The sequence below is a fragment of the Macaca mulatta genome, chromosome 5 (genome assembly GCF_049350105.2).
Source record: "Macaca mulatta isolate MMU2019108-1 chromosome 5, T2T-MMU8v2.0, whole genome shotgun sequence".
NCBI classification, from domain to species: domain Eukaryota; kingdom Metazoa; phylum Chordata; class Mammalia; order Primates; family Cercopithecidae; genus Macaca; species Macaca mulatta.
Window position 1 is genome coordinate 172,184,381 of NC_133410.1, and position 25,314 is coordinate 172,209,694.

The window sequence follows — 25,314 nt, forward strand, 5'->3', positions numbered from 1 at the left end:
TTACTAAGCAAGTGAGGTTGTGTTTTCCCAGCAATAGTTTTCAAAGAAAGAAACAATTAACAGAATTAAAGTAGTGTATCAATCTACTAATAAGGAAGTACTAAAAACAAGTTCCATTTAATCTATCCAGTCAACAATTATTATTCAGCAGTTGTTTATTTAAGGCTACTTTGTGACAGCCTGTATCAAATCCTGCTCTGTATTCCCAATTCTCTCCCCAGTAGTGTCCTGGATATTTAACTGCTAAATAACACTTTTTGATTAGTCCTGGTTTTGTGAAGCACAGAGAACAAAAGAGAGAGACATTAAATTTTCTATGTGTTTATAACATTTTTGGCTTTATTTTTGCTTTGCATATCTTTAGCTATGAATTGTCTTACAAAGATCAAGCATATGATGGTGTACAGCTCTCTCTTTGAATTGCCTGTACCATTTCCTCCGCAGTTACAGAAAATTCTTTCATCTTGTTCCATCCTTCTGCAGTAGACTATATGCTCCCTGAGGGTAGGGTTTTATTCTATCTTGTTCACTACTGAACATGACTGGCATATAGTAGATAATACAGTAAGTTGAGAGAATTAATAAACTGGGCATGATTGGAGGTCTCTCAGAACAATCATTCAGAACATAGTTTGCTGGCGATGTGAACTGAACTCTGACTAGAGGGAGAACTATGTTTATGGATGGATGGTTCCCAAAAGAATAAGCTCTTTTGCTGCCCAGAGAAGAATATTTCTATCTGAACAAGCTACTCTATAATACCAATCTCAGGTGAATTTCTTTGAAATTTCAAAAGACGAATTGACCTACTAGTATTTTATTTAAAGGCAAAAGATACAATCCATGTGATAAATCCCAAGTTCTATTAGAGTAAATCATGAGACACCTGTATTTTTCATCTCCTAATTATTTGATACATGTTGGCATTGTAATCTATTCACACTGGAATATTATCTTAGTTGAAATACCAATTGTACTTCTAAGAGCAAGAATTGTCCTTCTAAGAGTTAAGGAAATAAAACAAATAAAAACAACAAAACAAAGACAAAAAATCAGTAACATGATTAATGCTCCCATCAAGTTGAAATACTTTTAATAATTTTTTGTTATTTTGTAGTCTACTTATTTTGTCTTTTTCATAGCAAACAGCTTAAGTAGCCTACTGGACTCTTCTTTTTTAACGAATGAAGCAGTGAGAAAGTAAAGGGAGGGGCGTTTGACTGTAGACAATACCACCACTGGACAGTGAGAAATTTGTTGTGGAAAATTTATCTGGCTGATTTGAAGAATATAGGTTTGAAAACAAAATCATTTCCCTAGAAATGTTCCCTAGAGTATTCTCAGTCATTTAGACTTCCCTTAGGCATCATATAATAATAGAATGGAAATGAGTATGCATTGTGAATTGTATGAATTTTTTTTTTGCAAGCATTGCAGGAAAGCTTTTTTTAAGCTATACTATGGCAGAAATTTTCATTGCTTTCAGGCTTATATATTTGTGAATAAATGGAATAGCAAATCTGCTCCACAGAATTGGGTTCCTATGATAGGGAAATAGCCTGAAGACATCAAAACTTCATTGCTCAGGGCTTTCTTATCATGTAATCCCAAGTACTTTAAGTAAAATTGAGAATTAATTAAAAAGAATGCCAAAGATAACTCAAAGAACCATAGAATGATTTCAGAATGTCCATGCACACTAAAACTCTTGCCAATGATCAAAAGAACAGAAGTTTATCCAGAATTGTCTTTTGTAGACCCTTATTTATTTATTTATTTGAGATTTAGTCTTGCTCTGTCGCCCAGGCTGGAGTGCAACGGCATGATCTTGGTTCACTGCAACCTCCGCCTCCCAGGTTCAACCGATTCTCCTGCCTCAGCCTCCCAAGTAGCTGGGATTACAGGCACTCGCCACCACACCTGGGCAATTTTTTTGTATTTTTAGTAGAGATGGGGTTTCACCATGTTGGCCAGGCTGGTCTCGAACTCCTGACCTCGTGATCCACCTGCCTCGGCCTCCTAAAGTGCTGGGATTACAGGTGTGAGCCACCGCACCTGGCCCTGTAGACCCATTTTTGTAAGCCCTAACTCTTGGTGTCGATGTTGTTTAAAGCAGAAAAGGAGTAGCTACATTAAATGTTGAATAAGGACTATTGGAGAAACAGAAATGACAGCTGATGCTCTGAGAACAGAGAAGAAAGAGAAACAACAAACCCAGATAGAAAGGCTTTTAAAACATAGCAGGATGTAGAAAGCAGAGTGAAATTAAACAGCCTTATATGTATTTCAAGATATAGAAGTTGTTAATGTTTTCAACCTGAAAAATAATTGGTGTGAATACAATGATATACTTGAGATATGAGGAAAATACATTGGGTAAAATATTCTTGTTTAAGAAAGATGACTGCAGAAAAAAAATTTTTAGAATGATTTGTTTTAAAAGACTTCTACCAGGAATGATTTAAGTAAGAATTAAAGTTTTGATGTTTAAAGAGAGAATGTCTCAGCTATTTGGTGGTAGAGTAGCACAGTGCAATGAGAACATGCTTTAGAATCAGGGAGCTTTGAGTTGTGTGATATTGAGCGAGTTTGATATGATATTTTATTTTTCCCCTCTGTAAAAGGGTCTTGATATGCCTACATAAAATAGGATTGTAATGAAAACTGAATTAGTTAAATGATATATGCTAAATATTTGGCCCATAGAAGGAATTCAGTATGTGGTGGTCATGTCAGTGAAATAGCAAATTCCCATTAATGGTAAGAAAATTATGCATTTTGAATTTATTTTTGTCATTAGGCAACATCATTCAAAGGGTGCAGGAAGATTCTAGCTAGGAATCTGGTCTTATCCCTTTTTCTGTTCAATTTTAAGGTTATTAATGATAAGATATCATTAATAATAATCATCAAATAATCAATAACAAATTTGGGGCAGTTAACCTGCTATGGTAACTTGCACCAGTGCTTGGCTCTTTTGAAAGATGAATGCTACATCAAATTAAGGCAAGGAAGGAATTAACAGTGTTTGTTAAAGATAGTTCTTCATTTTTAAAAATAGGCATGTCAACTACAGCACTGTAAATAATTATAGTGGAAAAGTAGAAATACCAAGATGACTACTTTTTTTATTTGACATAGTTAATTCACACAGAACTTATATTCTACGAACTTTCCAATTTTCAACTATTTTTGATCTACAAAAATGGTTAGTGTATATGGCTCAACATAAGCATTACTAAAGCAAAGATAATTTATTCATTATCTTATTTTATTTCTACAAATGAGACAAGAGATAAAAAGATGCATGGAGTTACATATCCTGTATTGTACATTTGCCAAATAGTTTCTATATAAAAATAGAAAAAATATATTTGGGGAGATAGAAAGCTATCAGTAGTATTTGCTATCCTCATAAACTTGGTTTCATATTTAACATTTGATTTCGCCCAGTCAGGAGTAACTCAAATATGAACTCCATGCAATTCTTCAGCTTCAGAATAGGAAATTAGTTTATGCTTCCTAGTTGATCTTGAGTGCATTTTCCAATTGCACTGAGTGGTCACTATGCTTTCTTTGTGTGTGACATTTTGACTTTTCTGAGCCCTCAGAATTATTTCTGACCCTGGATAACTTAGCAGATTAATGAGACTTTTATTGAGTGTTAGAAAAGTAGCTGGGCTACTGACTTAAAGATGATGAAGATTGCTTTTCCTTGAATAAGCACTTGATTTTATTTTCACTTTAAAGATTGTCTTCTGGAAACATTAAAATACCTTGATGAATTTACTAACTAGATTTTGGTGGAGTAAGAGTTGCAATTAATGAGTTAACATTTTGCTGATATCTTTAGAAACTAACCATTAAGCCCCAAGGTTTGCCTATGAAGATTTGCACCTTTCTATGCAGAATTGTACCTTTCTACTTTAAGAAGTCATTTCATCTAAACAGAATCTCCTGCCTGCATTGGCTAATGGCAGAAATTCAACATCATTAGCTAAATTAATTGTTTCATGTGGGTTGTTCTTTAGAATGTTATAAACTGTAATAGAATTACCAAGTTGAAGGCAATTAATTGGATGTACTTCAAATATATTCTAACCAATGCTATACCTAGCATTCTCTGTAACTGTTTAGAAACTACCAAAAGAAAACTGTTGATGAATCTTAGTGCCATCAAAATAGCCCAACTAGAACAGTTTTAAAACGCCTCATATCTGTATGGTTTGTATCACCTCAGAATGTGATGACTCAGGTTGATGACTGAGAAGGTCATCATTATGATTACTGCCTCTTAAGTATTATTCCAGTGCCTCATATTTTTAAAGGGGAAAGTGAGACGTTGGAATACTTTCTCTAGGTTTTTAAAGCCTATGCATCATGGAGGGAGGAATAGAAGGCATGTTCCTCATGTCTAGGACTCATGTGTTAGAAAAGAAGTTGAAGATTCAGATCCCTACACAAGTGCCACAGAGGTACACAGATGAGTGGAGATGGCACACGGTCTCAGGATCAGAAAGAGCGGGAAGGCTGAGAACTGTGAAGAATTTGAAAGCAAGTCCCTTTTTAAAGGGGCTAGATACCACTTGACTCCACTGGTTGTTGTCATATGGGAATGTGGTTCCAGTAAAGCCAGATACTGTGATTTTTCAAATAAATTCACATATATGGAATTGCACATGAAATAATTACGTGCTTAAACGTTGGTAACTAACCCATGGCTCAAATAAAATACATCTGTGGGTGCTGGGGAAGCAACCTTTGGATCAGATTCTAACACCCCTATACATATACAAGTGCTATTAAAAACAATGTTGAAATGCTGTCCTTCATCAATGCTTAACATATTGATATATTAATAATCAATAAAATTATTCAACTTAATTATTCAAATTAATCAAAGAAGATTTTTTTTAGAAGAAACTAAGATATTAATCAATAGATAGTAGGTACATAGGTGCCCACTAGATTGCTGTGACACATTCGTTATCATGAATTGTTTTTTTTTTTTTTTTTTTAGACAAGGTGTGGCTCCATCACCCAGGCTTGAGTGCAAGTGCTGCAATCATAGCTCACCACAACCTTGAAACCCTAGGCTCAAGGGATCCTCTTTCCTCAGCCTCCTGAGTAGCTGGAACTATAGGTGTGTGCTACCATGCCAGGTTAATTTTTTTTTTTTTTTTTGGTAGAGACAGGATTTCACTTTTTTTTGCCCAGGTTGGTCTCAAACTCCTGGGCTCAAGGGATACTCCTGCCTCAGCCTCCCAAAGTGCTGGGATTCCAGGTGTGAGCCACTGTGCCTGATCCATTATCATGAATATTTAAAAAGATAGAAATATTTGCTGCCTTTCTCTGGTTTATTAGTGTGTTTGTTGAGGGAAAAAAAAAAGATTTCCTGAGAGAGTCGTAAATTATTAGGAATGGAATATTAATAAAGGATGAAAGTTATATTGAAAGGGTATACTAGATACTACAAAAGCTGGCAGTGTAATAAAAAGACTTTTCAAGTTTCTTCTCAGCATCATGTTTTTTAATTAAACAAAAAATGAGTAGTGGTGATAGATACAGTAAAGAAGAGAAAATTAGAATATGTTATTATCCTAGATTGTGGCCCTCAAATTAAAAGAGTGTATTTGACAAAGTTGAAATGAAAATTTCATGTAAATTTAAGATGAGAAAAAAATGAAGAAATATATAGATTCTATGAAATAATTTGTAGTTCCCTGAGGACTAAGAAAAGACATTTAGAAAATCATGGAGTACAATATGTCATTTAACTACCGCAGACAGTGTTCAGCATCTGTCCAGCGGACGAAACAAAGGGCAAGGAATCAAGGTCCATTTCTATTTCTGGCATTGATACCTCTGGGCCCTAGAAAAACAGTGTTACCCTGCAGCACTCAGGCCACTCCATTGTTAAGAAAAGACCATGCATATCCTAAATGAATTCTATGCGTTATTTTCGATGGCTATAAACCATTTGTAGATTTTAAAAACTGAGGCTACCGCAAAAGCAAGGAATGTGATTCTCTCTATATACAATTTACAGAATTAATGAAGAATCGCAATGGTTAGCCAGCAATCAGGTATGTACTAGAATATTCTTGTTTGCGTTTCAACTCTGCTCATTCTGGAACCCATTGTGTTTCTTTCCAGGCAATGTCCTATAACTTTCGCTTTGCATTCAATTTAAATAAAGAAAGCAGCTCTAGGATGGTTCATCATTTAAACTGTGGTCTTAATATTCTCCCTTGGAAACTAAGGCAGCCGTATATGTGAGGCTACAGTTAGGCAAGAAGATAAATAAGTTTCATGCTAAAATCCAGAAGTCCAGCTATCAAACATGAATTATATAAAGTTCATCGTCCTTGTTTGTATTGTTTACAAGTTGTTCTTCAGCGGCTTTGAGTGAGACACTAACTTTGTATCTGACTTACAGTCTTACCTTTTTTCTTTAGAAAAATACAACACGAATGAGGAATTTGAAGACAAACATAGATACAAAATACACTTACCTCTCTCTTACAGCCTGATGCACAATATGGAAAATAGTATCGTTTATTTCTACCTACTCTAATTACACATGAGGCATTAAACCAATTCCCAAATAAAAGCAAACATAAATAGTATACACTTTATAGAAGAAATCATTCTCTTCTATTACCTAATAAATAACTTGTAAGAAATTTGATGAGTCGATGTTGCTTAAGGCAATGTATCATGTAACCTTCTTGGGAATTGGCTTCCGTAAGCACAATACTATCATAGTTCTCATCAATTCAATTACATCGAATTACAAGTACATTTTGCATGCATATACATATATACATCTATTATGTACGCACACTTTTAAAAAAGCATTGAAGGTAATATATCAATCAGAAGCTCTAGAATATAAAACATTATAAATTATGCTGCTATAAAGACACATGCACACGTATGTTTATTGCAGCACTATTCACAATAGCAAAGACTTGGAATCAACCCAAATGTCCATCAGTGACAGATTGGATTAAGAAAATGTGGCACATATACACCATGGAATACTATGCAGCCATCAAAAAGGATGAGTTTGTGTCCTTTGTAGGGACATGGATGCAGCTGGAAACCATCATTCTTAGCAAACTATCACAAGAACAGAAAACCAAACACCGCATGTTCTCACTCATAGGTGGGAACTGAACAATGAGATCACTTGGACTCGGGAAGGGGAACATCACACACCGGGGCCTATCATGTGGAGAGGGGAGGGGGGAGGGATTGCACTGGGAGTTATACCTGATGTAAATGACGAGTTGATGGGTGCAGCACACCAACATGGCACAAGTATACATATGTAACAAACCTGCACGTTATGCACATGTACCCTACAACTTAAAGTATAATAATAATAAATAAAAAAAAAATAAAAAAAAAACACAGAAGAAAGGAAGGATTATCTGCAAACCCTTGGATGAATTTTGTGCAATGAGCTCAACACAAGACACGTACCCTTAATGCATATTAGCATATTAGAAGACTCTTACTGGCAAAGGGAATAGATTTCTAAAACAAGTCTGCTTTGCAAATGGTCCCTCCCAAACCAATTCCTATTGATACTGTACCTTCCGGAGGGGTTTGAGCTTGGTCTCCATTATGAAGTCATACTTGCAGAGCTCACAGCAACGTGTATCTGAGCTCTTTATCCACTGGTGGAGGCAGGACTGGTGGACAAAGCGCAGTGTCCCAGTGCAGCGACAGGGTGTGATGAGGGGGCTCTCTTCATCCCCTTCGCAGTGACAGATTCTGTGGAAAGACGCAGCAGCCAGCATGAGATTTCCCAGAGAACATTTCTCACCTGTGTTGTTTCTGCCCTTGCTTATACCAGGGCTGTTAGAAACAGCAACCTAAGATTCAGAACACTTGGACATTTCACTCCAACTTTAATGCTGGAACCAAATCTATGACCAATACAGATTAAGCATTCCTAACCTAAAAATCCTTAATCTGAAATGCTCCCAAATCCAAAACTTTTTGAGCACCAACACAATGCCGTAAGTAGAAAATTCCATTTAGTCAAAACATAGGTGCACAACCCAAAGTTTATTCAGTACTCCGAAGGGAAAAGTAAAATTACCTTCAGGCTATGTGTACAAGGTATATATGAAACATAAATGAATTCTGTGTTTAGACTTGGGTTGCATCCCCAGGATATCTCATTATATATGTGCAAATATTGCCAAATCAAAAAAAAAAAATCCCCAATCCAACACACTTCTAGTCCTACCCAAAATATCTTATTACATATATGCAAATATTCCAAAATCCCCCAAAAACTGAAACTGGAGACACTTCCAGCTCCAACCATTTTGGAAAAAGAATACTCAACCTGTATTAATTGACTTTTACTTTTATGGTCATTGCTGGACTCAAATCATGTAATAAGTTGTGCATTACACACCAGCACATCAACAATGCACTGTCATTTCATTCATACATGGAAGTCAATTTTAATAGCACCACTATTGTGCTATGTCTCCAATTTAATCTATTTAATAGGATACTATCTATGCGATTTCATATATAAAAGTTACGAGTTTTAAGTATTCTAAGGAATATTATAGTTTGGTAAACTTTATTGTGTTACTTCAATAATATCAGACCATGGCATAAAATTTATTAAATATGGTATCTTACCAATGTGGAAAAGTTCTCAAAAAATTTTAAGGTATAATGAAGGAACGAAGTTAATACAAGAAGTCTTAGCTTGAAAATATTACAGATATGTTCTTAGGAAGATGCACACCTATTTGGTCACAACAAATGGTCTAAACTGTCAATAATCATCATTGTCTAAAAAAATCACAAAAATCACTGATCACACAAAATTTGAGTACAGCAAATCTTATTGTTTAAAAATGCTAATAAATACATCTACCAATGAATTGAGTTGAATCAGTTTCTGAACTACTATGAATTCTAGTTTCACAGATTTGCAGTCTAAAATCATTTTATCTCATATTCAGGTTTTAAAAAGTAATTTATTTTTCTCTTTGGATAAGACAAGTCTCCCATAACTTTAGCTGGTGAATTCAAATCTCAGCCCTTTAATAATCTGAATGATGTAACCAGCAGTTAGACATTGTTAATAACTTTCATTAGAAATGTTGCTTTAAATTTGTTAAACATAGACACTCATATGTTTACTGTAGCACTATTCACCATAGCAAAGACATAGAATCAATCCAGATGCCCATCAGTGGTGGACTGCATAAAGAAAATGTGGCACATTTACACCATGGAATACTATGCAGCCATAAAAAAATGAAATCATGTCTCTTGCAGAAACATGGATACAGCTGGAGGCCCTTATCCTAAGTGAATTAACACAGAAGCAAAAAAACAAATACTGCATATGCTCACTTATAAGTAGGAGCTAAATATTGCATACGCAGGGACACAAAGATGGAAACAATAAACACTGGATATTGTTAAAGTGGGGGAGGGTGGTGGGAAGTAAAGTTTGAAAAACTACCTATGATGTACTATGTTCACTACTTAGGTGAAGGAAACATTAGAAGACCAAACTTCAGCAGCATGCAATACACCCATGTAACAAACCTGCACAGGTAGGCCCTAAATCTAAAACAAAATTTTACAAAATGCAACATTAATGTTCAATGTAACATTTAAACTTAAAAAAGAAAATCTACATAATTACTTTTTTCACCTAAGTTACAATGGCAGACTGGAAGAATGTATGAATCACTGCTACTGTTCTTTCCTTTACAGTGTATAAAGTGTGTATAGATATAGATACAGCAGCTCTCTCCCCAGGGGAAATGAAATGGCTGCTCACTCAGATAGTGCAGAAAGATACAGGAACTGAAACCCAACACTCCCCGAGACCTCAAAGTAAAACAGTATGACAGAGTACACCAGGATTTTGAATGAATTTCTTAAGTAAAAATAAAGTGAGCAAAAAGGAACACTGCCATCTAAAGTTCTGGGGTGGAAGTGCTGGGATGAGAACACAGGGAAAGTCAATATTAATGTCCCCTTCCCCCTGAACTAATTTAGGAAGCAGCCGCGTTGGGTGTAGCACTACATATGAAAGGCCAATGTGTTAAGGGAAAATTAAAAATTATCTGAGTGCCTATTTTTAATATAATAACCTGAAATAGCTTCTCTCCAAACCTAGGCCTCAGAAACTGGACTTGTTACACTTTGTATCATGCTTGTTGCCCGTTTAGTGTCATAGCATAGATGTTCAGTAGAGGTAAATTGAATAGAATTGAATTCAGTCAACAAAATGACTTACTACAAAAGCAGTCAGTAAAAGTAAATAGAGGCGTCTCCAACACTTAAGTTGTAATATTTACATTTGGAGCCACTAAAATCTAATGAATTATACACAATAAGAGTTTGATATTTCTTAACTCCTTGGACATCCATCTCCTGCCTCCACAGAAAGAAAATCTCTTCAACCAGGGGTCAGTAAACTATGACCCAATTCTGTCCACTGAATATTTTTAATCAATAAAGTCTTATGGGAACACAGTCTTACCCACTGGTTTATGTATTGTTTAGAGCTGTGTTTGCAGAGTAACAGCAGAGTTGAGTAGTTGCTGCAGAGACCATCTGGCTGTAGAAACTAAAACATTTACTATCTGGAAAATGATTCAATTCAATATTTACAATCTGACCCTTTCAGAAAATGTTCACAGATCTCTGCCTTAAAGTACACATGTGATTCTGAGTTAAAGACAATGTATTAATATTATTGACAATAATAAAAACAAATTTTACAAAATGAATCACTCTAACCTCTGCAATTAACAATAAAACTCAAGTAAAGGTACATAGAGAAACACACAATAAAAATGAAAACCCTGCTTGGCCTGGCATTAATTCCTGTTGCTTCCAAGAACAAAATTTCTTATTTGAAAAAAAAAACAAAACAAAACTGCAGTTAATGCTATCAGATAAGTTCATCACTAAAAGAAGATTGTGTCAAATGCTCTATAGGTACGAAAAATATTTTGCAGTTCTGATTTTTTCATTGACTTTGAAAAAGTAATTTATTCATAAACTGCTTTAAACAAAGACCCCACTGATTACTGAGTTCAAACTGACCTGACCAGTTTACTTTCATCCAGCTTCTTATGTCTCATAAAGTTGTTTTTAAAAATTTCTGCTAAAACTACTACCTGAAGCACCACTAACAATATCATTTTGTCATAAAATTAAGGTTATTTCCCATAGGGGAAATAAAAAACTTGGTTCATTTTTCATTCCCATTTCACATGATTTATTTTTACATATTTTTAGCATTTTGAAATTTTTCCAAATTATCTGGCTGAAGTTGAACCCCAGGAGTCTTTTCAAACCATGTTGAGATTGTTCTAAATGAATTTAAAAGCTAAATATCAACTTCAAATATCTACTAGAAATAAAAATAATTTGATAGTGCCATTAAAGAGAGAATTAAATAATTCCTAAATTGATATACTTCACAAAAACCACAATCACTGAATTATAAGTGGAAACACAGTAATGAAAACATAAACACGCTTTTCTAACAGAATAATTGTGTAGAAAAGCTGATTTCAATAATGTAATAAAATTTCATTGTGAAATATTCATAATTTTGGTACATTTTTACCTGATGGGAAGTTGGGGCTTGGGAATTGAATGATTCTATAAAATTATTGGTGATCCACATTGGTATCTGTCACCTAGTGACAGTTACAAGCTGAATTCACAGATGTTACTGGCATTTTAGTATTTTACCAGTCTGCTTGCAATCTAATTAGCATATGTTGAGACTTTCACCATTTATGACTGAATAAACTCTTACTTTTACATAATTTCTAGCTATCTGTGAATAGCAGACCACATAATGCTATGCAGCAAATTAAATTTTAGATTGGTGTGTGTGTATGTGTGTGTGTGTGTGTGTATGCTTCACATCTCTTGCCTTAATGTTTCAGTTTTAAGAAAAGTAGGGTTTTTTTTTTGGTGTTACATATCTTCAAATGGTCTTTAGTATTCCCTGTCCCCATCCTTTGCCAAGGTTTCCTGACACTGGTAGAATCATATTTTTTTCTTCATAAGTTTTTTTTTAAACTCATCACTTAAAAAAAAAATCTTTGTGAGGGCCATAGTATTATGCAACTCTGGAATTGTTAAATTCACTCAATAGTCATTTCATTCACGCACATTTTCTTGGTTCTTGCTATATGCAAAGAAAATCAGACACCTCAGTGTCTTTCATATCTTCTTCCTTTTCTTCCCCACAACTATGTCTTAGTGGCTTTGAATTGTCAACAGAGACACAAAGTATCTTTAAGACTGTTTCCTTCCATTAGGAAATCATTCTTAAGATATGCAGTTATTTAGATCCTCTTAATATACTGCCACTCTTCAAGAACTCTATCACCAATCATATAAACCCAAACTGCTTCACCTTCTTTTCATATGAGCTTGTACAATTTGAGTTTACCTTACCTATGCAGGCATATTTTCCACGAGTCTCTGACATACAACCACAGTAGCATGGTACAGAGTTTAACAGCTAATAAGCTGTGGGTTTTGTCACAAATAAGTTACTGCTGTGCCAAGATCTTGATTCCTGTCAGCTTAGAGAGCAGTTTTGAGGTCTTGGTGTGTTGTCCGTTCACCCTGGTTGACTCACAAATGTTATCATGTTTTGCATGTTTTAAAAAATGTTGGGAGACACTGGTGTGGCTATTGAAAATACAATTAGCATTATATTTGTTGTTCCGCCCATCTATACGTGTTAAATTACTTAATCTCTGTGTTTCAAGTTCATCATCAGTAAAATGGGAGAATAGTGATCACAGACTGTTAGTAAGAATTAAAGTAAATGACCAATTAAGTGATAATTATTAATAATCAATTATTTCATGATTATTAAGTGTTGTCATTTAATTGATCACTTAATTTAATCCTTATTAATAGTCTATGACCACTCTTGTCTCATTTTATAGCATAATAGTCTACTAAAAGCAGTCTTTTTTAAAATTAATGGTCAGATGATTATTTCCTGAGTGTATTGCATTCTCTATATTAAAGTCTGTCTCTGAGAATTTCCTCAAGTATGTTCTTCATACCTTTGATATTTTCCCTCCTTTAATAACACCTCATCTAAATTAAGACTCATCTAAATTTCAGACTCACATCCCTAATTAAACAGCCCCTAGTTTTTCCTTCTCTATAATGCTCTCTCCTATTTCTTGAGCTGCCATTGCTCTTAAAGCATATACCACACGTATAAACAGTCTCTGTTGTTTGTTAACTGTTTCATTCATGCAAGTTCTGGAATTATGAGCTGAATAAATTCATGTTTAATAATTTTGTGGAGGCAGGATCTTTCTGTGGATTTGTATTGATATTCAGAGTAATTTAAGTTATGAGAATGTTAAGAAGTCAGGATAAAGTTGGCAAAGCACTAGACCATAATGGACTGGCTTTCATTAAGCTTCTATTTAAACATTTACAGAACATAGACCAAAAAAAGCCAGCTTAGTCAGAGGATATGGCAATTCTCAGAAGTTGTTACCAATGACCAGTGTTTTGTTTATGTTTGGGGAAAATTCACTTATAGTGAAAGTGAGAAATATGTGATCCTTTTATATACCATGAACCCTTTAATTTGCATTTAAGGAACTAAACTGAGGTGTAACAATTTTATACCCTATCTGAGCAACAGAGGAAGTCAAGCAAACTGATCTGCAGTAGAAAGGAGAAGTAACATACTTCATAAACAGAGAACAAGATGGACAGTAGTTAATATCATTCCGACTAACAGCTGTTTCCAGCTACTCTTACTGACATGGAGCCAGCATGCATTTTTGTACTTAAAACAAAAAGGTATTATAAGCCAGATTTCAAAGGTTTCCTTAACAAAAATGAAGATAGATATCCTAGGCCATCATTCAGCCTGAGATTTAAAATACCTTGAAAACTCAAGTTAAAAATACATTTATGATATAAGAATAAAAATATTTTACTAACAGATAATATTATTTTTGTAATCATAAGTTTCATCACTCTGAATATGTACTCTTTTTTTACATCTGCAGATGAGTGACAGTTCTTCATACATATGAGATTTTTAAAAAGTGTTTTGTTTTCTCAAAGGAATATTTTCAACTCAAAAAAGCTGCTACATAGCATGACTTCCTGAGTTTAATTTCATGCCCTAATTTGTCACCATTGACTTGGTCAAAACCTCAGACCATCTGCACAGAGCTGTAGGGAATGATCAACAACAAAGACAATGACATGGCAATGTCCCTAGCTTTCCTAACTATTTCTGGAGCTGATCCAAGAGTCGCAAGTAATCAGCCACATTTTTTTTTTCCCCCACCAGACATCACAGTGATGGAAAACAGCGGAGAAGAAGATAATGATCACCTTGCTTGGTCAATAATGAAAGCAGAGGAGGCCAAGTCTTATTTGAATTCATAGACATTGAATTCTGAAATGGATTGGGAAGGTGCTATTGGAATTGCTTACCCTGGGTGTCTCATCCCCTCTGGAGATGGTTCAATGCCACTGATACTAGGATTTTAAATTCTGCTTGGGACTGAGGATTCCCACTGAGATTCTATTCTCATCTAGCCTAGTGGTTCAGTCTTATAGTGGGCCAGAGGCTCTTTGAAGACTTTCTGAAAGGTCTCCATGGGCTCTTGAAATACATTAGATTCCCCCATTCCCTCTATTGACGTGTGTAGCCCTAGGAGTCCCAGTCAGTGTATCTAGCAATAGAATAGATCTTTCTTATTTATCTCAAGATCAGTTCAGACTGTCCAAATCCTCCAAATCAGGAGAAATTAAAAGCTAGATGGTGTCTTTTAGGATAATCCCTTCCCTGTTAACCATCGCTTTACTGCCCTCTCTATACTCATTGGTTAGCTTAGAGGACCATGTATTTCTGCATAAAGGAAATGAGTTTCCCCAGTGCCATTTATCTTTCCAGATCCTACCTTACTATTTTGATGACTTGTAGATAAGTAAATAGATAATATATATTGAATGAATATCCGAAGGTTATGATTTTCTCTACATTTGCATATGTCATAAATATTCATTTTATATCAGCTTTGAGATCTTTTGAGGTATATTTGTAAGACTGACAAAATTAAACTAGAGATATTTCTAAGCAAGTGTGCTTAAAGTTATTAGGCTAAATTTTTGTTAGCTGCATACGTTGAAGTAAAATGGCAAACAAAGGGACAGATAATAAAAACTCATTTGGCTTTAATATGTAGATATAATCAAAGAAATATATGTGGTCAGATACAGAAGAAGGCTTTCATATATATATAATAACAGAGCTATCAGAAAAATTATGCAATTATAACCTTTTACTCTTTTTATTTTCTGCATGTGGCAGAAATTCTTAATTCAAACTGATTTTCTGATCTTTTTTTCTTTTGTGATGGCTAAGTCTTTGAATTTTTGTAAGCTCATCCTCAACCATGACTTCCTTTCAATTTTGTCCACTCATTAATCTTATCTGGCTGAGCATTACATCAAAGAAAGTCTCAAGTTGCCGTGGATAATTGACAAAGCAGGCACTTTATTTACAGATAACCAAAAATGCATTGAATTAGAAACATGCCTTTGCATATGAATTCTTCTACAAAGGCAAGTAAGTGAAAAACACTGATGTTTTACAGCAGTTCCAACCACATTGAGTGAAGAATGATCAATTTTTATTCATGTATTCACTCATTCATTCATTCAGTTAACAAATAATTTGTTGCATATGTATATATGCAAGGTTTTATAAGGTTCTATGATAAATATAAAGATGAATTAGTTTCAGTCTTTTTCCTTTAAGAAGTTTATACTATGACAGTTTATGCATCAGACAACTGCAAAATTAGGCAGGATGCATTTAAAATGGGATGTGTGCCATATCAAGTGCTGTTATATGCAAAGGAGAGAAAGATCATCTCAGATCTGGGGTCAGGGGAGGGTGGTTAAAGTTTAATGGAAGGTGTGGCATGGGAATTGGAATTGAATTCAGGGTAGAATCATGGCAGATGGAGAAGGATGTTGGTAGAATACACTAGGCATAGAAGATGTTTTCAGCCAACGCTTAGAAGTAGGATTGACTGGGTAATTTGGTAACATTATGTGGCCAAGTATGAAAAGAACATGAAAGTTCTTACTCCAACTAAATACAATATTTAGTACATATTTCATATATTTATCAACCCAAATGTCCATCAGTGACAGACTGGATTAAGAAAATGTGGCACATATACACCATGGAATACTATGCAGCCATAAAAAAGGATGAGTTTGTGTCCTTTGTAGGGACATAGATGCAGCTGGAAACCATCATTCTCAGCAAACTATCGCAAGAACAGAAAACCAAACACCGCATGTTCTCACTCATAGATGGGAACTGAACAATGAGATCACTTGGACTCGGGAAGGGGAACATTACACACTGGGGCCTATCATGGGGAGGGGGGAGAGGGGAGGGATTGCATTGGGAGTTATACCTGATGTAAATGACGAGTTGATGGGTGCTGACGAGTTGATGGGTGCAGCACACCAACATGTCACAAGTATACATATGTAACAAACCTGCACATTATGCACATGTACCCTAGAACTTAAAGTATAATAATAAATAAATAAATAAATAAAAGGAATAAAAACGGTGCAGCTGCTATGGAAAACAGCATGGAGGTTTTTCAAAGAATTAAAAATAGAAATACCATATGAGCAAGCAATCCCACTTCTAAGTATACAGAAGAATTGAAATCAGGACCTCAGATAGGTATCTGAACTCCCATGTTCATTGCAGCATTATTGACAAGAGTGAAGCTATGGAAACAACCTAAATGTCCATCAATTTATCAATAGAGAAAGAAAATGTGGTATAAGCCAGGCGAGTGATTCATGCCTGTAAACTCAGCGTTTTGGAAGGCTGAGGCAGGAGGATTGCTTGACCTCAGTTTGAGACCAACCTGGGTAACACAGTGAGACCCTGTCCTCACTAAAAGTAAAAAATAAAATAAAATTAGTGGAGTGTGGTGTCATATGCCTGTAGTCCCAGCTACTTGGGAGGCTGAGGCAGGAAGGTTGCCTAAGCCCGAAAGATTGCAGTTGCAGTGAGCTTTGATCATGCCACTGCACTCCATCCTGGGCAACATAGTAAGACCCTGTCTCCAAAAAATGTGGTATATATACACAATGAAATATTATTCAGCCTTAAATAAAGAAGGAAATACTGCCATTTGCTACAGGATTGGCTGTTCATTGGATGAAACTTGAGGAAATTATGCTAAATGAAATAAACCACTCACAGAAGGATAAATATCACATAATACAACTTACATGAAATGTATAAAATAGTCAAACACAAAGAAACAGGGAGTAGAATAGTGGCTGCCAAAGGCTGGGGAGAGGGGAAAATGGGAAGTTGTTATTCCATGTGAGTAATTTTTGATTACGCAAGACGATGATTCAGTTCTAGAGATCTGCTGTACAACACTGTGCCTATAGCTAACAGTAAATACCGTACTCCACACTTAAATTTATTAAAAGGGTAAATCTCCTGTTAAGTGTTTTTTTAACCACAATAAAGATAAATAAAGTATTTGCCCATAAAAAGTAAAATTATTAGAAGGATTAATTTGGCATGTTAGATTAGAAAGAAAAGGGAAAACAGGGAGAGACTATTACAATAGTCAAAGTCAATAACAATGAGAACAAAAGCTAGTGTCATAGTGTGAGAATGAAATGGAAAAAGAGAACAGATATTTTATAAACTTAGAGTTGGTAGAACTTAGGCATCAATTTGGGAAAAGGAAAGGGGACGAGCTATGGAGGAAGAGAGCAAAGGATGGACCAAGCTGACTTTAGGCTTTCAATTAAGCTCCTGGGGATAGATGCTCAAGAGTCATCTATTGGCTGGGTGCTGATGGCTCACACCTGAAATCTCAGCACTTTGGGAGGCCGAGGTAGGGAGATCACAAGGTCAAGAGATTAAGACCAGCCTGGCCAACACTGTGAAACCCCATCTCTACTAAAAATACAAAAATTAGCCAGGAGAGGTGGCACGTGCCTGTAATCCCAGCTGCTCGGGAGGCTGAGGCAGGAGAATCACTTGAACCCAGGAGGCGGAGGTTGCAGGGAGCTGAAATTGCATGACTGCACTCCAGCCTGGGTGACAGTGTGAGACTCTGTCTCAAAAAAAAAAAAAAAAAAAAAAAAAAAAGAAAAGTCATCTATTTACAGGGCCTCTGAGCATTTGTTTGCCCCCACAATTACCACTTGAAAACAATCATGCTCATAATTTGATTTTTGACTTAGTTACTCAGCGTGGAGACAGTAGTCTTGAAAAGAATAAGGAAGTAGTCCAGACTTTCTCAGAGCTGCTACTCTGTTGGGTTTGAGATAGTTCAATGAATGATCATATTTAAAAGATATTTCTCAAAATAGCAGTAAAATTACAAACATATAATTTGTTAGGTTGGTGCAAAAATAATTGCAGTTTTGCCATTACTTTTGCACCAATCTAATAAAATGTGGTTCCTTCCTCTTTCTAATTTACATTTTCCCAGTGTGTAGGGAATCCAGAATGATTCTGACATAACTTAATTACCCCAATTATTATTATTATTATTTGAGATGGAGTCTTGCTCTGTCGCCTAGGCTGGAGTACAGTGGTGCAATCTCGGCTCACTGCAATCTCTGCCTCCTGGGTTCAAAGGATTCTCCTGTCTCAGTTTCCGGAGTAGCTGGGATTACAGGTATGCACCACCAGACCCGGGTAATTTTTGTATTTTCTTTGTAGAGATGGGGTTTCACCATGTTGGCCAGGCTGGTCTCAAACTCTTGACCTCAGGTGATTCGCCCTTCTTGGCTTTCCAAAGCGCCGGTATTAGAGGCATAAGCCACCACGCCTGGCCCTTTCCCAATTATTTACCTTTCAAATAGGACAAAATATAATTTTCTGGAACCAAATGAAAATGCCTTACAAAAATAAAATTACAAAAGCTTATTTATTCAGAATCCTGACAGAATGGAATTTCCAGTTAGGCAAAACCACTGAGACTTTTTTCTGATACCTTTCATTCTCCAAAAGCTGTGTATGAAGTGTAAACTCTGTCATTGAGTGATATAATGCAAAACACAGTATAATCTTAATTTAAAAATTACATTCATGGAAAAAGGTTACAAGGAAACATCAAAATCGAAATAGTGATGCTGCAGTTAAGTTTATATTAAAATAGTAGTTTTCTCTATTTTTAAATTTTATTTCTAGTAAATACAAACTAATAATCAATACAAATATTAAAATACAAAGATTATATTTTTCTAATTCTACTTCACTTTTTTCTCATTCTTTAATTAATAGATTCATGAATAAATTTGATAGAGTTATATATCTGAATGATTTGGAAACATGCCATGAGTTATCAGTAGATACTGAGTTGGGTCTAGTTCCCTTCCTGTCCAGCTTCCAGAGTAACTTTTGTAGCATTTTGTTTCCATAGTAACCAAAAGACTTCTACATACTGTCATTTATGTTTTTACAGAAATATAAACTTGCAGGTGCCAACCCTACAATTAATTTTATATCCCAATATACTTAGTCATTGCAAGGACAGAAAAGTATTTTCTGCTCCCCTCCTCCTTCAGATACACTGATATTCTAGGAATATATTGTATTATCTGAATTTTAAGTATATAAAACATATTTCATGTCAGCTATGGTATACATCTATACTCTATGCAAGTGTGTGTATTTAGACATTCTATTTAGGTATGTGAGATTCTGCTACAGTTTCCCAGAAGATAAAACTGGTTTACCTTATCATCTGCCATTGAAAGCCAAGATTGCACCACTGCACTCCAGTCTAGGTGACAGAGCAAGACTCTGTCTCAAATAATAATAATAATAATAATTGGGGTAATTAAATGATGTAAGAATCATTCTGGATTCCCTATACACTGGGAAAATGTAAATTAGAGGAAGGAACCACATTTTATTTGATTGGTGCAAACGTAATGACAAAACTGCATCATTTGCATTTTCAAATCCCTGCATTTGTAGGTTTGTTTGACTCTTCTCAACACTCTTCACTGTCTGTTGAGCCTTTTGCAATGCCTGTCCTTCATTTTGTCTCCTTGTCCTTTCATTATCTTTTGACCTTTATCCTTCTTGGTCAAAATTTTTCATTATGAAGTACAGTCATGCCATGCATCCCTTAATGACAGGGATATGTTCTGAGAAATGCCTCGTTAGAAATGCCATCGTTGTGTGAACATCACAGAGTGAACACACACAAACCTGATGGTGTAGCCTACTCCACACCTAGTCTACCTGGTAGAGCCTGTTGGTCCCAAGCTACAAACCTGTACCACATGTTGCTGTACTGAATACTGTGGACAGCTGTAACACAACAATAAGTATCTGAGCAACTAAACATAGAAAATGTACAGTAATGACAAGTGTAATAAGCAGTATCCTGTATAGTGCGCTTACCATGAAAGGAGCTTACAGAACTGGAAGTTGTTCTGGATGAGTCAGTGAGTGATGGGTGAGTGGCTGTGAAGGTCTAGGACCTTACTGTACACTACTTTAGACTTTATAAACACTGTACACTTGGATACACTCAATTTATAAAAAACATTTTTCTTCTTTCAGTAATAAGTTCACCTTAGCTTACTTTACCTTTTTTATTTTATACACTTTTTAATGTTTTTAAACTTTTTGACTCTTTTGTCATAACACTTAGCTTAAAACAGAAATAAATTGTTTAGCTGTTGAAAAAATGTACTTTCTTTCTATTCCTATTTTACAAGCTTTTTCTATTTAAAAATTTTTTGGCTGGGCGTGGTGGCTCATGCCTGTAATCCCAGCACTTTGGGAGGCTGAGGCGGGTGGATCGCCTGAGGTCAGGAGTTCAGGACCAGCCTGGTCCACATGACGAAACCCCGTCTCTACTAAAAATACAAGAAATTAGCTGGGCGTGGTGGCGGGCGCCTGTAACCCCAGCTACTTGCGAGGCTGAAGCAGGGAGAATCACTAGAACCCAGGAGGTGGAGGTTGCAGTGAGCTGAGACCGCACCACTGTACTCCAGCCTGGGCAACAGAGCAAGACTCTGTCTCAAAAAAATTATATATATATATAATTTTAATATTATAAAATTATTTATATTTAATATAAAATTAAATATTAAATATATATATTTAATTTTACTTTTTAAGCTTTTAAAATTAAAAACAAAGACAAAAACATACACATTAGCCTAGGCCTACACATATATGCAGTCTGTCCTTGATGAAAACACACATACATGCACACACAATATACACATATACACACAAACACATATGTGCGTATTTAGTATGTCAAATAATTTTTAACAGAAGCTCAGCAAACAAATGCTCACCTCCTTTATTCTGCTTTGTGTTTTTACTGTCCTTTCACAGATTTGTTAGGTTCCTTTTCCCTAAAGCCCTCTACCTATCCCCATGCACAGTGAACACACTCTATTGCAATTGATTGTTTTATTATCTGTATTCTCTACTTCAGTGGTTTCCAAACTTTACCATGCATCAGACTCACAGGGAGGGTCAGTTAAAACCTAGATGGCTAGGTTCCACACCCAGCATTTCTGATTCAATAGATCTGGATTGGGGCCTCATAATTTGCATGTTTAAAAACTTCCGAGGTGATTTTGATGCTACTAGTCCAGGGACTCTACTTACAGAATCATGGATTTAGAGCTTCCCCCGCAAAGTGTCATTTGAAAATGAATTGCAATTTTCCATACCAATGAGAAATTTGAGGTCATCCCAAGATGAAGGCTGTTGAAAGCCACTGTATTTTCTACTTCCATCAATAAGTGTGTCAAGTTTGAGAACCATTGTCCTATATTTTAGATGGCTTCAGGAGCTGAAGGAAAATAAATTTGTACCAGTCGCTAGCCCCCAGCTTTCTTTTTTGGTGTGTCTAAATTATAAGAGACACACTCAAGGAGACCTCCTGTTCCATATATATTTTTGCTATACACGCACATGCACACACACACACACACACATACACACGTATTTTTTGGGCATCAATTTGTCCACCTCAGATTAGGCTAGAAATCAGTGGTTCTCAGCTTTCGGTTGCTCATTAAAATTATCTGGCATGCTTCTAAAAATGTACCCATGCTGAAGCACCACTTTCAAGCCATCTGGAGGGAATCCTGGCAGCATTAAAAAAAAATTCCCAGGTGAGTGTAACACGCAGCCTAGGTTGAGAACCACTTGGTGAGATGATGTCTCTGGGCTTTTCTAGCTCTAACTGGTGGACTTTTGAGACTGTGGGATGCTGATTGGAACAAGGAGTCCTCTGATGTGCGGGGCATTTTGACAGTATATATGGCTTCTATTTCATTCTGGTAATGATTATTTTTTCCTTATTCCTCTTTTTTTTTTTTTCCTCCATTGTGACCCTCTTACTGTGTGGCAAAACATTTTAATTTGGTTACACCCCCAGAGAGTCATGATCTAATTTAGATAAAAGAGTTTCTAAAATAAAGACATCAGAATTTGTTAAAGTGGGCCTCAGAGGGGCCGAATAAGAACAAGCTGGTAAAAATCAGGCAGAACATGGAGAGGTTTTGATTAGCACTTGTTGGGTAACCTTCAGGGAAAGAAGAAAGTTCTCAGTTTAACGTCGACACTAAAATCTATCGCCAAACACAGACACTTCTGAATTATGACATCTTCAGTTCTGCATAAACCTGGAAGTGAATGAAGGAGAACTAATATGCTCCTGGAGTGCTTGTATCTGACAGAGGTGGGAAGGGGGATACTGTGCCGTGTGTAGGGCTGTCAGGGTGCTAAGAGCAAAAGACAACTCGTTGAGGTCTCTGCAAGGGCATTTTAATTTCTGAACCAAATTAGATACCGGTATTTAAATTTACCTACTTAAATACCAACTGCAGAAGATCTGAAATAAATATACAACTACTCTGCAATAGTTATAGGGAAGATGATAACCTAACTGTGGTAATTAGAAATGGAGAAAATGTTCAAGCTACATATAAATTCTCAGCTATATATCCTGATTTGGTAGCAACAAACACTGTACCCAGTATTCATGTTTATACACACAATGTTTATTTTCTGTTTGTATAAATGTATAGGGGATCTAAATTTAATGCACACACAATAGTTTTAAAAATGAATTGTATGTGTGAGAAAAGAGAGAAGGTGTTTCTTTTTTCTTTTTTTTTAAGACAGAGGAGGAATTTCATATTGCTAAACAGATACAAATTCATTAAAGGAAGCACATAGTTCAATGTAACTGTAATTCTGGACACATATTGTTCTTAAATTAAGAAGTAGATAAACTCTATCTAATTCATAATCCTTCCTCTTCAATATTTTGCACTTCTATATGATTGGATATTCAACAAACTAGAAATTATCAAGGAAAAGATAAATGGAGCACAATATAGCCTCATAACATGTAAATACTGACCCATATCTGAATGAGCATCATACTTCCATCTATTTTTGCTAGAAATTTTCTGAGATTAGAAAATTCCTGGTTGATATTCAAATCTACTTTAATATGGTTTTTAAAGCAATGTCTATTTTTCTTAGTTTCTATCTAAAGGCACCACTTGTTAAATAATTGGCCCTCAGAATACATGCTATTTCTAAAAATTGGAGTGACATGTTTAGCTAAATTAGAAACTAATTAATCAATCCATTTGGTTTTGGTCATGTAAGATAATTTGCCAGTCAAGATAATCAGTATTATTGATGATACTGTCATTTCATCCCTGGAAAGATTATCTCCCAAACTGAAAACAACCAGAAAAAAAAACCTGCTAAGAACAAGGCATATCTTTAAAATATATAAAGAAAAGACAAAATGCCATTTCTACAATTTTTTCAAGTTATTTTTCATAAGTTGTGTGTGTGTCAGTGTCTTAATTCATTTTTTATCCATTCAAAGTACAAATTACTGAGCTAAAATGCTGTATAAAATAATACTAAACATTTATAACATAAAATATGGCGTCATAAACAATTTTTCTTCTCTTTGTTGGAGAAATGCTTACTCTGCAAAGCACAGTAGCACAGGGTATATCTGAATATCTACTGACAACTGCAGTGATAAAAAGTATTCATATCAAGGAAATAAATTAGTTTGAAAACATTGAATTATGCTAGTAATGTATTCATTTGCAAAGCACATACCATTTTTCTCATTTTATGATCCTATAAATAAAGAGAGAGCCATTTTACCTTTTTCAAGTCTGACCACTCCAAGTAGAAAGAAAAGTTGGAAGCAAGATGTCCTGACTCTACGTTGAGTAGTCCCAAGGAACTCAGCTTTGGCAGGTTACCAACAAAGTTCACACCTATATTTCCTACCAACTCAGATTTTATTAAAATCAACAGGAGAATGGTTGGTCTTTGTTCTGACAAGACTTAGCAAAACCAAGGCAAAAACATAAGAGAATAAATCTGAACTTTCCTAAGAGTCTGTTACCTCTTAGAAATGAATGCTTCATTCGGTTGCTTAGTGTAACCTTTCTCACCTGAATACTGAAGACTGAACAGCTTATCTTTCACCTGTAGAACAGACTTTGACAATAGAATGTCAGTCTCATTTTTGTACAGAAAAAATAATAGGGAGAAGTAACTGAATAAGTAACAAAAGCTGAAAAAATATCTATTACTGAGTGAATATAAATCTAGGACCAACAGGCAGAAAACATGAGTCTGACTGATTGAATATTGGATATTAAATATTAAATGTGACAAAGAACTTTCTCACATTTAGAGACTCTGAAAAGAAAAAGGCTGCCCCAGGAAACACTATGTTCAAGGATGTGATAGATGATAACGTGTGCTACTGTTCCAAGGGTTTGCCAAGAGCCAATGGGAAAGTGACCTAGACGATATAAACTCAGTCTTCCCAATGACTAAATTGTCTGAAAGATTAAGGTGAAGGGAAGTGTAATTTTTTTTCTCTAAATAAATGTTGAGAGCAAAGCTACTCATTAAAATATAATTTTACTCAAAAATTTTATTTATAATGCACATTTTTCTTTGTTATGAAATTTCAGGTTCATCTGAAGATACACACATGAAACTGGGGAAACAGGAAATCTAAATGTTTTATGATACCACTCCCCTAGATTCATGGTCAGCTGCCTTGCTTGGTTGTCTCTGCATTTGAATGATGTATTGCAGAGGTAAATTATACTTCTTGCAGTTTGTGCTTCCATACACCCTTAGTTACCAACCTCGACAGG

The 25,314-nt window shown here is 35.4% G+C and overlaps 1 protein-coding gene across 3 annotated transcripts in view; it reads right to left on the reverse strand.

The window, feature by feature from the left end:
- The window catches only part of MARCHF1 (membrane associated ring-CH-type finger 1), a 317,618-nt gene that overhangs the window by 51,035 nt on the left and 241,269 nt on the right, over positions 1 to 25,314 (reverse strand). For all 3 annotated transcript variants that reach the window (XM_078002722.1, XM_078002721.1, XM_028848862.2), the window contains one exon: positions 7,605 to 7,785. In XM_078002722.1, the coding sequence (XP_077858848.1) occupies positions 7,605 to 7,785 (181 nt within the window). The remainder of the gene's footprint in view (positions 1 to 7,604; positions 7,786 to 25,314) is intronic.